This window comes from Phocoena phocoena, chromosome 17 (genome assembly GCF_963924675.1).
Source record: "Phocoena phocoena chromosome 17, mPhoPho1.1, whole genome shotgun sequence".
Lineage (NCBI taxonomy): Eukaryota > Metazoa > Chordata > Mammalia > Artiodactyla > Phocoenidae > Phocoena > Phocoena phocoena.
The window spans coordinates 62154793-62166847 of NC_089235.1; the positions used below are offsets into that span (position 1 = coordinate 62154793).

The 12055-nt window shown below is 42.5% G+C and overlaps 1 protein-coding gene and 1 pseudogene across 2 annotated transcripts in view; both read left to right on the plus strand.

Moving 5' to 3' along the window:
* DEPTOR (DEP domain containing MTOR interacting protein) overlaps positions 1-12055 on the plus strand; it is a 138529-nt gene that overhangs the window by 56403 nt on the left and 70071 nt on the right. For both annotated transcript variants that reach the window (XM_065895399.1, XM_065895400.1), the window contains one exon: positions 10032-10210. In XM_065895399.1, coding sequence (XP_065751471.1) covers positions 10032-10210 — 179 coding nt within the window. The remainder of the gene's footprint in view (positions 1-10031; positions 10211-12055) is intronic.
* Positions 4054-4160, plus strand: LOC136137366 (U2 spliceosomal RNA; annotated as a pseudogene).

The following is a 12055-nucleotide window of genomic DNA, read 5'->3' on the forward strand; positions in this document are numbered from 1 at the left end:
TTTTACATGTTAAATGGGTTAGTTGTCTGGTAAGTGGATATATATTAATAATATTGTATTATTATTAATATCTTAATATATGCTAATAAAAGTGTAAAAAAAATTCTGGCAGCATCTGCTTCATTCTTCTTGAGCTCTGTATCTCAGTGTCCAGGCTGTCTCATGGGAAGGAAAGGCTGTACTGACTTAGGAGCACCGCAGGGCCAGACATCCAGCCCTGGCCCACTGTCTGCCTGCAATTGCATGAGTGATCCCAAGCAAAGGTGATGGGGGAACTGCCCAGTTGAGCCCCAGGCAACCCACAGAATACTAAGATATGATTAAATGGTGGTTGGGCTTTTTAAAAAAAAATTTTTTATTAAAGTATAGTTGATTTACAGTGTTGTATTAGTTTCTGATGTAAAGCAAAGTGATTCAGTTATACAAACATATAATAGTTTGCATCTGCTCATCCCAAACTCCCAATCCATCCCTTCCACACTGCCTCCCCTACCCTTGGCAACCACAAGTCTGTTCTCTATGTTTGTGAAGTCTGTTTCTGTTTTGTAAATACGTTCATTTGTATCATATTTTAGATTCCACATATAAGTGATATCATAAGGTGTTTGTCTTTCTCTTTCTGACTTACTTCACTTAGTATAATGATCTCTAGGTCCATCCATGTTGCTGCAAATGTTATTTCATTCTTTTTTTTTTTTTTTTTTTTTTTTTGCGGTACACGGGGCTTTCACTGCTGTGGCCTTTCCCGTTGCAGAGCACAGGCTCCGGACGCGCAGGCTCAGCACCATGGCTCACAGGCCCAGCCGCTCCGCGGCATGTGGGATCTTCCTGGACCGGGGCATGAACCCATGTCCCCTGCATCAGCAGGCGGACTCTCAACCACTGCACCACCAGGGAAGCCCCTATTTCATTCTTTTTTATGGCTGAGTAGTATTCCATTGCATATATATGTACCACATCTTCTTTATCCATTCATCTGTCACTGGACATTTAGATTGTTTCCTTGTCTTGGCTACTGTAATTAGTGCTGCTAAGAACATAGGGGTGGGACTTCCCTGGTGGTTTAGTGGTTAGGACTCTGTGCTTCCACTGCAGGGCGCCAGGTTCGATCTGTGGTTGGGGAACTAGGATCCCACATGCTGCGCAGTGTGGCCAAAAAGAAAAAAAAAAAGAACATAAGGGTGCATGTATCTTTTTCAATTATACTTTTGTCTGAATATATGCCCAGGAGTTGGATTTCTGGATCTTATGGCAACTCTCTTTTTAGTCTTTTGAGGGACGTCCGTACTGTTTTCCATACTGGCTGCACCAATTTAAATACATTCCCATAAATGTTGGTTGTTTTAAGCCACCAAGTTTTGGGGCAACTTGTTACATAGCAAGAGATCATTGGACCGAGTAGTGAGTCAAATTATTGTTTTAACACTCTGACTACATATTGATACTAAAAATCAATCCCAGGCAAGCCTTTGTCCTAAGGAGAAGAATCTGGATAGGAGTAGTATTATGCTTGATTTTAAGGGAAAGTGAAATAAGGAAGAGCTAAGGGTTGTGGAGCATGTTTTAAATAACTAGCTGGGCCGATCCAGGCAGGCCTGCCAACTGGTCTCTTGTCTAAAGCTCACATTGGCAGCAGCAGCTAACCAGCCATTTGTCCAGAGGCCAGGAGTTACTTAGCAGGAGCTCTAGAGGGCTGGCAGGTCATTTTTCTGGTTTCAAGAAGTGACACAAATAAACCGCTATCCACTTGTCCTCCCCACACCCTGAAAGGAAAATTGCTAAGCTGAAAGGGACAGAGTGGTTTGACAACAGAAGTGAAGGCCAGGCGTTTTTTTTTTTTTTTGCGGTTCGCGGGCCTCTCACTGTTGTGGCCTCTCCCGTTGCTGAGCACAGGCTCCGGACACGCAGGCTCAGCGGCCATGGCTCACGGGCCCAGCCGCTCTGCGGCATGTGATCCTCCCGGACCGGGACACGAACCCGCGTCCCCTCCATCGGCAGGCGGACTCTCAACCACTGCGCCACCAGGGAAGCCCCAGGGCAGAAACTCTTGATTCATCTCGTCTCCACACAGGGTCATTCTAAGGGGGCCTTTTTTTTTTTGGCCACTCTGCAGCATGTAGGATCTTAGTTCCCTGACAGGGATCGAACTCATGCCTCCTGCAGTGGAAACATGGAGTCCTAATCACTGGACCACCAGGGAATTCTAAGGGGGTCATTTTTTATATACTCTTGGATAATGATGTGTAGCAGGGGAATCAGAGAAATGAGCTTCATTTATCATTCAGAAAATACTTTTCTCGGACCTACTGTACTAGGAAGCAGCTGTCAACCACATAGACAGGGACCCTGGTCTCAAAAAGCTTATAGTTAAGTGAGCAGGCCATTTCCCCAGGGCTCTGAGAAGGCCTTTCAGGGACTCTGGGAGCTCTTAGAAGTGGCACGTGGTCTAGATTTGTGGGATGGGAGATTTCTTAGAGAAATAACAACTAAAACTGGAAAACTGAGGAAGCTCGTCTTCACTCTAAAATACCTTATTTGGGGGCTTCCCTGGCGGTCCAGTGGTTAAGACTCTGTGCTTCCAATGCAGGGGGCATGGGTTCCATCCTTGGTCGGGGAACTAAGATCTCACATGCTGCTCGGAGCGACCCCAAATAATAATAATAATAAATAAATAAGGTAAAATACCTTATTTGAGGGTGAAAAGAAATGAGGAAATGGTAGTATTCCTTATTTAGGCACTTTGTTTTCTAGATTCCTATCACTGATGCAGGCTCCCAGGTCTAACTCCATGTGGCTTTATTTTATACAGTTTATTTCCAGGACCTTCTAGTATTTATTCACTGTTCTTTCAGTACTTTCCAACTGATGTGACATGTTCTTCTTTGTGGGTTTCACATCTTTTTTGCCATTTCTCATTGGTATGAATATATTCTAGTTATCTATTCCTACAAAACAAATCGCCTTAAAACTGACTAGTTTAAAACAACAGTGATATATTATTTCTCCTGATTCTGTGGCTTGCAAGGCGATTCCTGTACTGGTTTCACCTGGGCTCATTCATACGGTTGCCGGAGGGTCAGCTGAGCTGGAACATCCAAGATGGCCTCATTCTCATGTCTGAGAGTTGGTGCTAGCTATCGCCTGGGCCTGTGGCCTCTTCACCTCCAACAGGCTACACTTGCTTCCTTACACCGCGGTCTCAGTATGGCATTCCAAGGGGGCAACGGTGGAAGTTGCAAGGCCTCCTAAAGCCTTGCTTTGGGAGTCAAATAATGTTGCTTCTGTTGCATTTGGTTGGGTAGTGGAATTCACAAAGGCAGCCCAGGTTCAAGGGAAGGGGAAATAGACTCAACCTCTTGATGGGAGAAGCAGTGAAGTTAGTTGGAAAGAAGCCTCGGGAGCTGTTGCGGCCATCATGGCGCATAGTCTCCTATGGAACGTCAGGGTTCTGCCCCTTGTGTTGAGGTATATGTGGCAGTTGTCGCTTCCATCTTCTAAGAAGGGCCTGGTCATTATTATATTAAGTCTAATTCTTATGGCTCATACCAACTCAGCTGCTACTAAGCCTCTGAAAGCAGCCTAGTAGCTATTTCTAAGGATGGATTAAAGTACAGAAGAGGGTTTACTTAGGAAGAGGTCTAAATAATATTTTTTTTGCAGATTTAATTTGTTTAATTGAAGTATAGTTAATTTACAGTGCTATGTTGGTTTCAAGTGTACAGCAAAGTGATTCAGTCATACATGTATGTATATGTGTGTGTATATATATACATATATATATACATATATGTACATATATATATATATACACATGTTCTTTTTCAGATTCTTTTCCATTATAGGTTATTACAAGATATTGAGTAGAGTTCCCTGTGCTATACAATAGGTCCTTGTTGTTTACCTATTTTATATATAATAGAGTGTATATGTTAATCCCAAATTCTAATTTATCACTCCCCTGCCAATAAGATTTTAAAGTGAGTTCTGTTACAAGCTGAATAAGGTTTTTTAATAAGTTCAGTTACATGCTAAAAGCTTTTATAAATACTCTTAATTACTTCTTGGACTTTTGACTAAGATCAAGTATGGTATCTGTTCTTATCAGTTTAGTGTAAATACTCTTAAATATAAAAGCATACACTTACGTTCTTAGAACTTTCTAACAAAGTTTTTAATGATAGCAATCCAGCGAAGGCAGTAGAACATGTATTATCTTCCTCATTTAATATGAGTTTGGGGACACTTGGAGTAGTGAAAAATCATGTCATTAGTTTGTGGCAGAGTTGTATTTGAGTCCCAGGTGTCCTACTTCCCAAGGCTGTGCTCCTTCCATGGCTTCCAACTAGTAGAACTCTGAAGATTCTGGGAAGAGTGGAGGTGTCCCACTCCAGAGGAGTCCCTGTGTAGCTACTGGCACAAATTCATCATGCCCTGAGGAACGCACCATGATTAGTTAAGTTTAAGGCTTTGTATATACATTGTCTTTTGTATTGTTAAGTTGTTTCATTCACACTCACCCTATCATTCTCACAACAGATGGGTGAAGCTATCATTATACTCTTGAGAAAAAGGAAGGTTATAAAAAGAAAAGTGGCTTGCTTTTCATCTCACAGCTACCAAGTGACCCATTCTGAATAAAACTTAAATCTTCAAATTCCTACTTGAATATTCTTTCCACAGCAGGATTGAACTCTAAGTCTGAAAGCACTGAAAATGAACATCATATGAGTGGACATTGAGGTACGCAGGTTCAGTTACCCACAAATGATATGATTTATAAACATGTGTAAAGTGCTCTCATTTGTATGACCCTGAGCAAGTTTCCTCCCCGCAACACTGAATGCTGTCATTCACTTTTTCTCCTTTGGATGAGAATTACATTTTTCTGTAATGTAATTACATATGGATGAAGAGGGGGTTGTATCATAATAATCTCTAAGGATTCTTCCTGCTCTAGAATGAAATGGTACAATTTGTGTTGCATACAGTTGTTAGTTTGAGAAGACCTGAAGGTTTTCAAAAGAGAGAAATGAACTTTCGTATAGAAGACAAGAACTCATCAGGAACAGTTCTAAAGGAAGATGATACAATGATTGTGACATTTTATGAGGTTCTGTTTTCATTGTACAAGGTTTTGTGGACAAACATGGACTCTATCTATCCTGTTGGAGCTTATAGTTGAGTAGGGAAGGTAGTCTTTAATCTGATAATTACGTAGACTGTATAGGGAGCAGTGGAGATCTGATAATGTTTGAAATGCAAAGGATAAGGAGTTAAGTAGGCTTGAGGAGTAGAGGAATAGTCCAGAGACGTGAGGAGGAATGTTCCAGGTTTGGGAATGACATATTCAAAGGCCCTGTGGTAGATGGGCATGATATGTTTGAACTGAAAGAAGCCCAGCATCTCTGGAGCACACAGGGGCCAGAGGTGAAAATGTTCCAAAGGGGATGGGGTCAGGGCCATGCATGCATTATAGGCCATATAAAGGGTTTTGGTCTTTAGCCTAAAAGCAATGAGAAGCCATTAAAGTGTATCTTCAACAGGGGCAGGACATTTTCAGGTTCAAATTTTTAAAAGATCATTTTAATTGCTGTGTCTGGTCCTGGGTGCTTGAGGTTGGGTTGAGAACAAGAGTGGGTGCATAGTATAGTCCAATTAAGAAACCAATGTAATTGTCTAGGTTAAAGGTGTTGGTATTTTGGGCCAAGGCAGTGGCAGTGCCAAAGATGGGAAGACTTAGAAATATATGAGAGCTATCTGGGAGGTAAAAACCACAGTTCAGACTGATAGACTGGGTTGAGGAAGATGAAGGCATCATGGATGAAGCCTTGTTTTCAGGCTGCATGGTGGAAGCTCTCACAGGCACAGGACCTCAGGTTTGGAGGGAAGAACCTGAATTCAGTTTTGGGCTTGTTGATTTTGAGGTGTCTTTGGGATGTCCATGTGGATACAAAAGTCTGGGGTTGGGAATAGAGCCCTGGTCTAAGGATATAAATCTGAGAATCCTTGGGGCATGGATGGTAGTTGAAGCCATGGGGATATAAGAATTTGCCTGAGAGACGAGAGAAGAGAGATATTTGGGGAACTGAATCTCAAGGGATTCCAGCCTTCAAAGTCCATGGAGATGAAGTGGTGGTAACCCACAATGGTCACTGAGAAAAGGTAGGGACAGAGGGAAAGCAGTACAGTGTGTGACGTCCTTCTAACTGAGGGGAGTGCTCAGTAGCATCTGATGCTATTAATGTCAACCACATGGGGGACCTACAAGATGTCCATCGTATATGGACACAAGGGAGAATGCGTGTGCCCCTAGTAGTAAAGGCAGAAGCTAGAGGAGTGAAGAGTGCATGGGAAGGTAGGTGTGAGACAGGATACGTGGGGCTAGGGGGGTTGTAAAGGAATGACTTATGTAGTTGTCTTAGTTCAGGCTGCTTTAACAAAAATACTATAGACTGGATGGCTTATACAATAGACCCTCATTTCTCACAGTCTGGAGGCTGGGGAGTCCAAGATCAAGGCGCCAGCAGACCTGGTGTATGGTAAGGCACCTTAGTTTGCAGAGGTCTGCTCATTGTATTATCATCACAAGAGAGAAACAGGAAGCAAGTTCTCTTCTGTCCCTTCTTATAAGGACAATAATCTCATCGTGGGTCTGTAGGGGAACAAAGTTTTCCACCCCAAAATGTCTCTTTGGTGTGTGGATTACTTCGAGCTGAAAACAATCAAGGCCCGAAAGACTCTGGAAGAACCTTTGACCTGTGACTTAACTGCCTAAAAAATTTTAGATAGAGGACCTGTTCCAGGAAGGGAGCTATCAACTTAGATAACTATAGTATGAGCTAGGTGTGTAGGCAAGGAGAAACCTGGGAAGTCTGTTAAAATTCCCCTCTGTGTCCCATTGTCTCTGCATGACACAACAAACATTTATTTACCAAACAGTTGCCTTTACATCTCCATGTGAATTGCCTTCCTCCCCTTTGAAGTCCTGAACCACTACCCCAACATCCTCTTTTGTCTTTACCTGAAGGTAGTATTTAAAGTGAGGGTTTTGACTCTCTTGACATACATCACAGCAAGATCCTTTTTGACCCACCTCCTGGAGAAAGGGAAATAAAAACAAAAATAAACAAATGGGACCTAATGAAACTTCAAAGCTTTTGCACAGCAAAGGAAACCTTAAACAAGACAAATCTGGGAGAAAATATTTGCAGACGAAGAAGCAACGGGAAGAAGCAACGGACAAAGGATTAATCTCCGAAATTTACAAGCAGCCCATGCAGCTCAATATCAAAAAAACAAACAACCCTAACCAAAAATGGGCAGAAGATCTAAGTAGACATTGCTCCAAAGAAGATATACAGACGGCCATCAAACACATGAAAGGATGCTCATCGCTAATCATTAGAGAAATGCAAGTCATAACTACAATGAGGTATCATCTCACACTGGTCAGAATGGCCATCATCAAAAAATCTACAAACAGTAAATACTGGAGAGGGTGTGGAGAAAAGGGAACTCTCTTGCACTGTTGGTGGGAATGTAAATTGATACAGCCACTATGGAGAACAGTATGGAGGTTCCTTAAAAAACTACAAATAGAACTACCATATGACCCAGCAATCCCACTACTGGGCATATACCTGGAGAAAACCATAATTCAAAAAGAGTCATGTACCACAATGTTCATTGCAGCTCTACTTACAATAGCCAGGACATGGAAGCAACCTAAGTGTCCATCAACAGACGAATGGATAAAGAAGATGTATATATATACAATGGAATATTACTCAGCTGTAAAAAGAAATGAAATTGAGTTATTTGTAGTGAGGTGGATGGACTTAGAGTCTGTCATACAGAGTGAAGTAAGTCAGAAAGACAAAAACAAATACCATATGCTAACATATATATGGAATCTAAAATTTAAAAAAAGAAATCGTTCTGAAGAACCTAGGGGCAGGACAGGAATAAAGATGCAGACGTAGGGAATGGACTTGAGGACATGGCGAGAGGGAAGGGTAAGCTGGGAGGAAGTGAGAGAGTGTCATGGACATATATACACTACCAAATGTGAGATAGCTAGTGGGAAGAAGCTGCATAACACAGGGACATCAGCTCTATGCTTTGTGACCGCCTAGAGGGGTGGGATAGCGAGAGTGGGAGGGAGACGCAAGAAGGAGGAGATATGGGGATATATGTATGCATATAGCTGATTCACTTTGTTATACAGCAGAAAGTAGCACACCATTGTAAAGCAATTATACTCCAATAAAGATGTTAAAAAAATAAATAAAGTGAGGGTTTTGGCCATTTTGGTGAGTTACTCAGTTTTCCTGGGTCTCTCCCCTGTACATTTTATTAAACTTTTGTATGATTTTCTCCTGTTAATCAGTCTTATGTCAATCTACTTCTTAGACCAGCCAGAAGAAACTAAAAGGGTAGAGGAAAACTTCTTCCTCCCCAGTAGGGCTCCACCCGCATGAAATAATCACCTCTCAAAAGCCCCATCTCCAAATTCTATCACGTTGGTCTTTAGTGTTTCAATATGTTGCAGAAAGGGGGGCCCCTTCTAGGGCCCTAGAGAGCCTAATAGGTGGACCCTCTCATATCAGATGTATTTTACGTGGAAATACATTTAGAGCATACTATGTAGTTGTTGCCAATATACTGAACTCTTAAATCAGATCCTGTCATACTTCTGCTTGAGACTTCTCAATTATTTTCCATTGCACTTAGAATAGAATCCTCAGTGGGGCCCATGGGATCTGTTGACCTGTTCCCTACCAACCCCCCCATTATGTCAGGGCACACCTATTTCCTTTCACACCCTCACATATCCCAAGATCTTTCCCACCCCTAGTCCTTGTGTTGCAGGAAGGGACCCCTTCCAGGGCCCGAGAGTGGGCTCTTGTCTAACACCCGGAAATGAATTGTCCGAGGAGACACACGTGCTGACAATGCAAGAGACTGTATTGGGAAGGGGCGCCCGGGCGGAGAGCAGGAGGGTAAGGGAACCCAGGAGAACTGCTCTGCCATGTGGCTCGCAGTCTCGGGTTTTATGGGAATGGGGTTAGTTTCTGGGTTATCTCTGGCCAATCATTCTGACTCAGGGTCCTTCCTGGTAGTGCTTGCATCACTCAGCCAAGATGGATTCCAGCAAGGAGGATTCTGGGAGGTTGGGAGGACATATGGACTGGCGTCTCCTCTCTCCTTCAGACCTTTCCTGAATTCTTCCAGTTGGTGGTAGCTTGTTAGTTCCGCGTTCCTTACCAGGACCTCCTGTTGTAAGATGACTCATGCAAGTGGCTACTGTCCAGCCTGGCTGGGGTGGGTGGTTTCAATCAGTGGTTCCCCTAACAACTTTGTGAATTTTGGGAAGACACAAACATTCGGTCCATAGCAAGTCGTCTTCTTAGTAGCCCAATGACTTGGGAAAAGGAAAAATGCCTTTAGGAAAGAAATACAAGAGTTTTTTAGGAAAGCAGGGTGGGGTTTGGTCAGGAGCTCCCTTTCAAGATGGCTAAACTGAATACAGTTTGCTAAAGCTAGAGTTTTGGATTGCTTTTCCAGTTTTTTTCTAATCACCAGGAAAAAATGCATCTTATTCACTTCTGAAGCAGATCCTTCTCTTGACAGTTGCGTTTGGGGCAACACATGACAACCACATCTGTCTGTCTGACAACCTTGCGGTGATACTTCACAGAAGCCTAGGATGTGGGATTTCAAATGAGTAATTTTCCTTTTGTGTAGGTTTCTTTTCCTTTCTTTCTTTTTTTTAAAGTTGAAGTATAGTTGACTTACAATATTAAAGTATACACCATAGTGATTCCAAATTTTTATAGATTATACTCTATTTAAAGTTATTATAAAATATTGTCTATATTCCCTGTGCTGGACAATATATCCTTGTAGCTTGTTTATTTTGTACGTGGTGATTTGTACCTCTTAACCCCCAACCCTATCTTTCCCCTCCTCTCTTCCCTCTCCCCACTGGTAAGTGTAGGTTTATTTATTTTTTCACTTTCCTCCTCCAGGCTGATGAGCCCTGAAAACACACTCCTGCAGCCCAGGGAAGAGGAAGGGGTCAAGTACGAGCGCACCTTCATGGCGTCTGAATTCCTGGATTGGCTGGTTCAGGAGGGTGAGGCCACCACAAGGAAAGAGGCGGAACAGCTCTGCCACCGGCTTATGGAGCACAGCATCATACAGCATGGTGAGTGTATGGGTCAGCTTTTGCTAAACCCTAAAATCTTGTGCTACAACTACAGGCTTTTATTTCTCAGTCATGGCTCTGTAAGTCAACTGTGCCTCTGCTTGGGTGCAGCTTGGCTTGTCTCCAAACTGGGGGTCACATTCAGCTATGTGTTTCATGCCTTCTCATTCTGGGACTCAGAGTAAAGGAGCATCCACTCTCTGGACTATATTGTTTTGACAGATGAGGGCAGAAGCTAGAGAAGGCAGGCAGATTCTTGCAGTGTCTCCAAACACTTCTGCTTGGGTGTGATTTAACATTACAGCTTCATGTCCAGCTGGCTATAGCAGGTCATCTGGTCAAGTCTGGATGGAAAGTAGATGGCTCTCGCAAGGTTGGTCGCATTGGGAGAATGAAAATTCGCTGAACCGTGGTTCAAGCTGCCACACTGAAGAAGTATCCAAAGGCCTTCAGATTTTCACTTTTCTTTTTAGAGCTGAATCATAATGCAATATAGTGTACTGTTCAGGAACTCTATTCGTTATCTATTGCTACATAAGAAATTACTCTAAAACTTAATGGTATAAAATAATAATAAATGTTTATGATCTCACATAGTTTTTGTGGCTCAGGAATTTGGGAGGAGCTTAGTGGGTGGTTTGGCTTGGAGGTCTCTTATGAGGTTGCAGTCAAGACATTGGCTGGGGTTACAGTCATCTGACGGTTTGATAGCCTGGAGGATTTGCTTCCACAGTGGCTCACTTCTGTGCCTACCATAGAAGTGCTGGTGCGGGCTGTTGGCAGGAAGCTTCTGTCCGTTGCTCTGTGGACTTCTTCATAAGGCTGCCTGAGAATTCTCATGACATGGCAACCTGGCTTCTTGCAGAGGGAGTGATCCAAGAGAATGCAAGACAGAAGCTACAGTGTCTTTTAACTGAGCCTTGGGAGTCACACACTGTTGTTTCTTCAATACGCTATTGGTTACCAGGTCAGTCCTGTTGAGTATGAGAGAGGACTATGCGTGTGCTCACCAGGAGGCAAGGATCACTGGAGCCATCTCAGTTCTTATGAGGCTGGCTATTGCAAGAACATAGGCTCTGGAATCCCAACTCCACCAGTGATTAGCTACTTACCTTCTCTCATCTGTAAAATGGGCATACCTGCATAGGTTGGTTGTAGGAGTACAGGAGGTAGATATAAAGCACTTGGCTCAGTGCCTTGCTCTTAATAAGTGCTCAATCAATTTACTAATATAGCTGCAAGGTGTAGGCTTAGAACAGTGAGGAAAGGGCTGGGAACCAGATAAGCATTTCAGCCTAGGAGTCAATATGAAAGGTAATAACTTGAATCATTCTTACTGTAAACTCTCCTACCTCCACTTCTACACAGGCCTAGAATTTCTATCCCAGTGTTAGGGAGATAATACTGGAATTATTTGAAAGAAACTTTTGAAATTATTGGGAGCAGTGTTTTACAAACTGCAGATTGCAACCCTTTAGTGGGTTTAGTGAAATAAGTTTAGGGAGTCATTCCCCCAGCATTAAAAACATTTTTTTTAGCACAGGGAACTATATTCAGTATCCTGTGATAAACCATAATGGAAAAGAATATGAAAAAGAATGTATAAATAACTGTCACTTTGCTGTACAGCAGAAAGTAATACAACATTGTAAATCAACCATACTTCAATAAAATTTTTTTTTAAAAACTAAGAAAAAAATTTTTTTTCATAGACTAGACTAGACTCTTAGTACTCAAAGTGTGGTCCATGGACCCACAGTGTCACCTGGGAACATGATAGAAATGCAGAATCTCTGATCCCACTGAATCTGATCTACATTTTTGCCTAACCCCGAGTGATTCGAA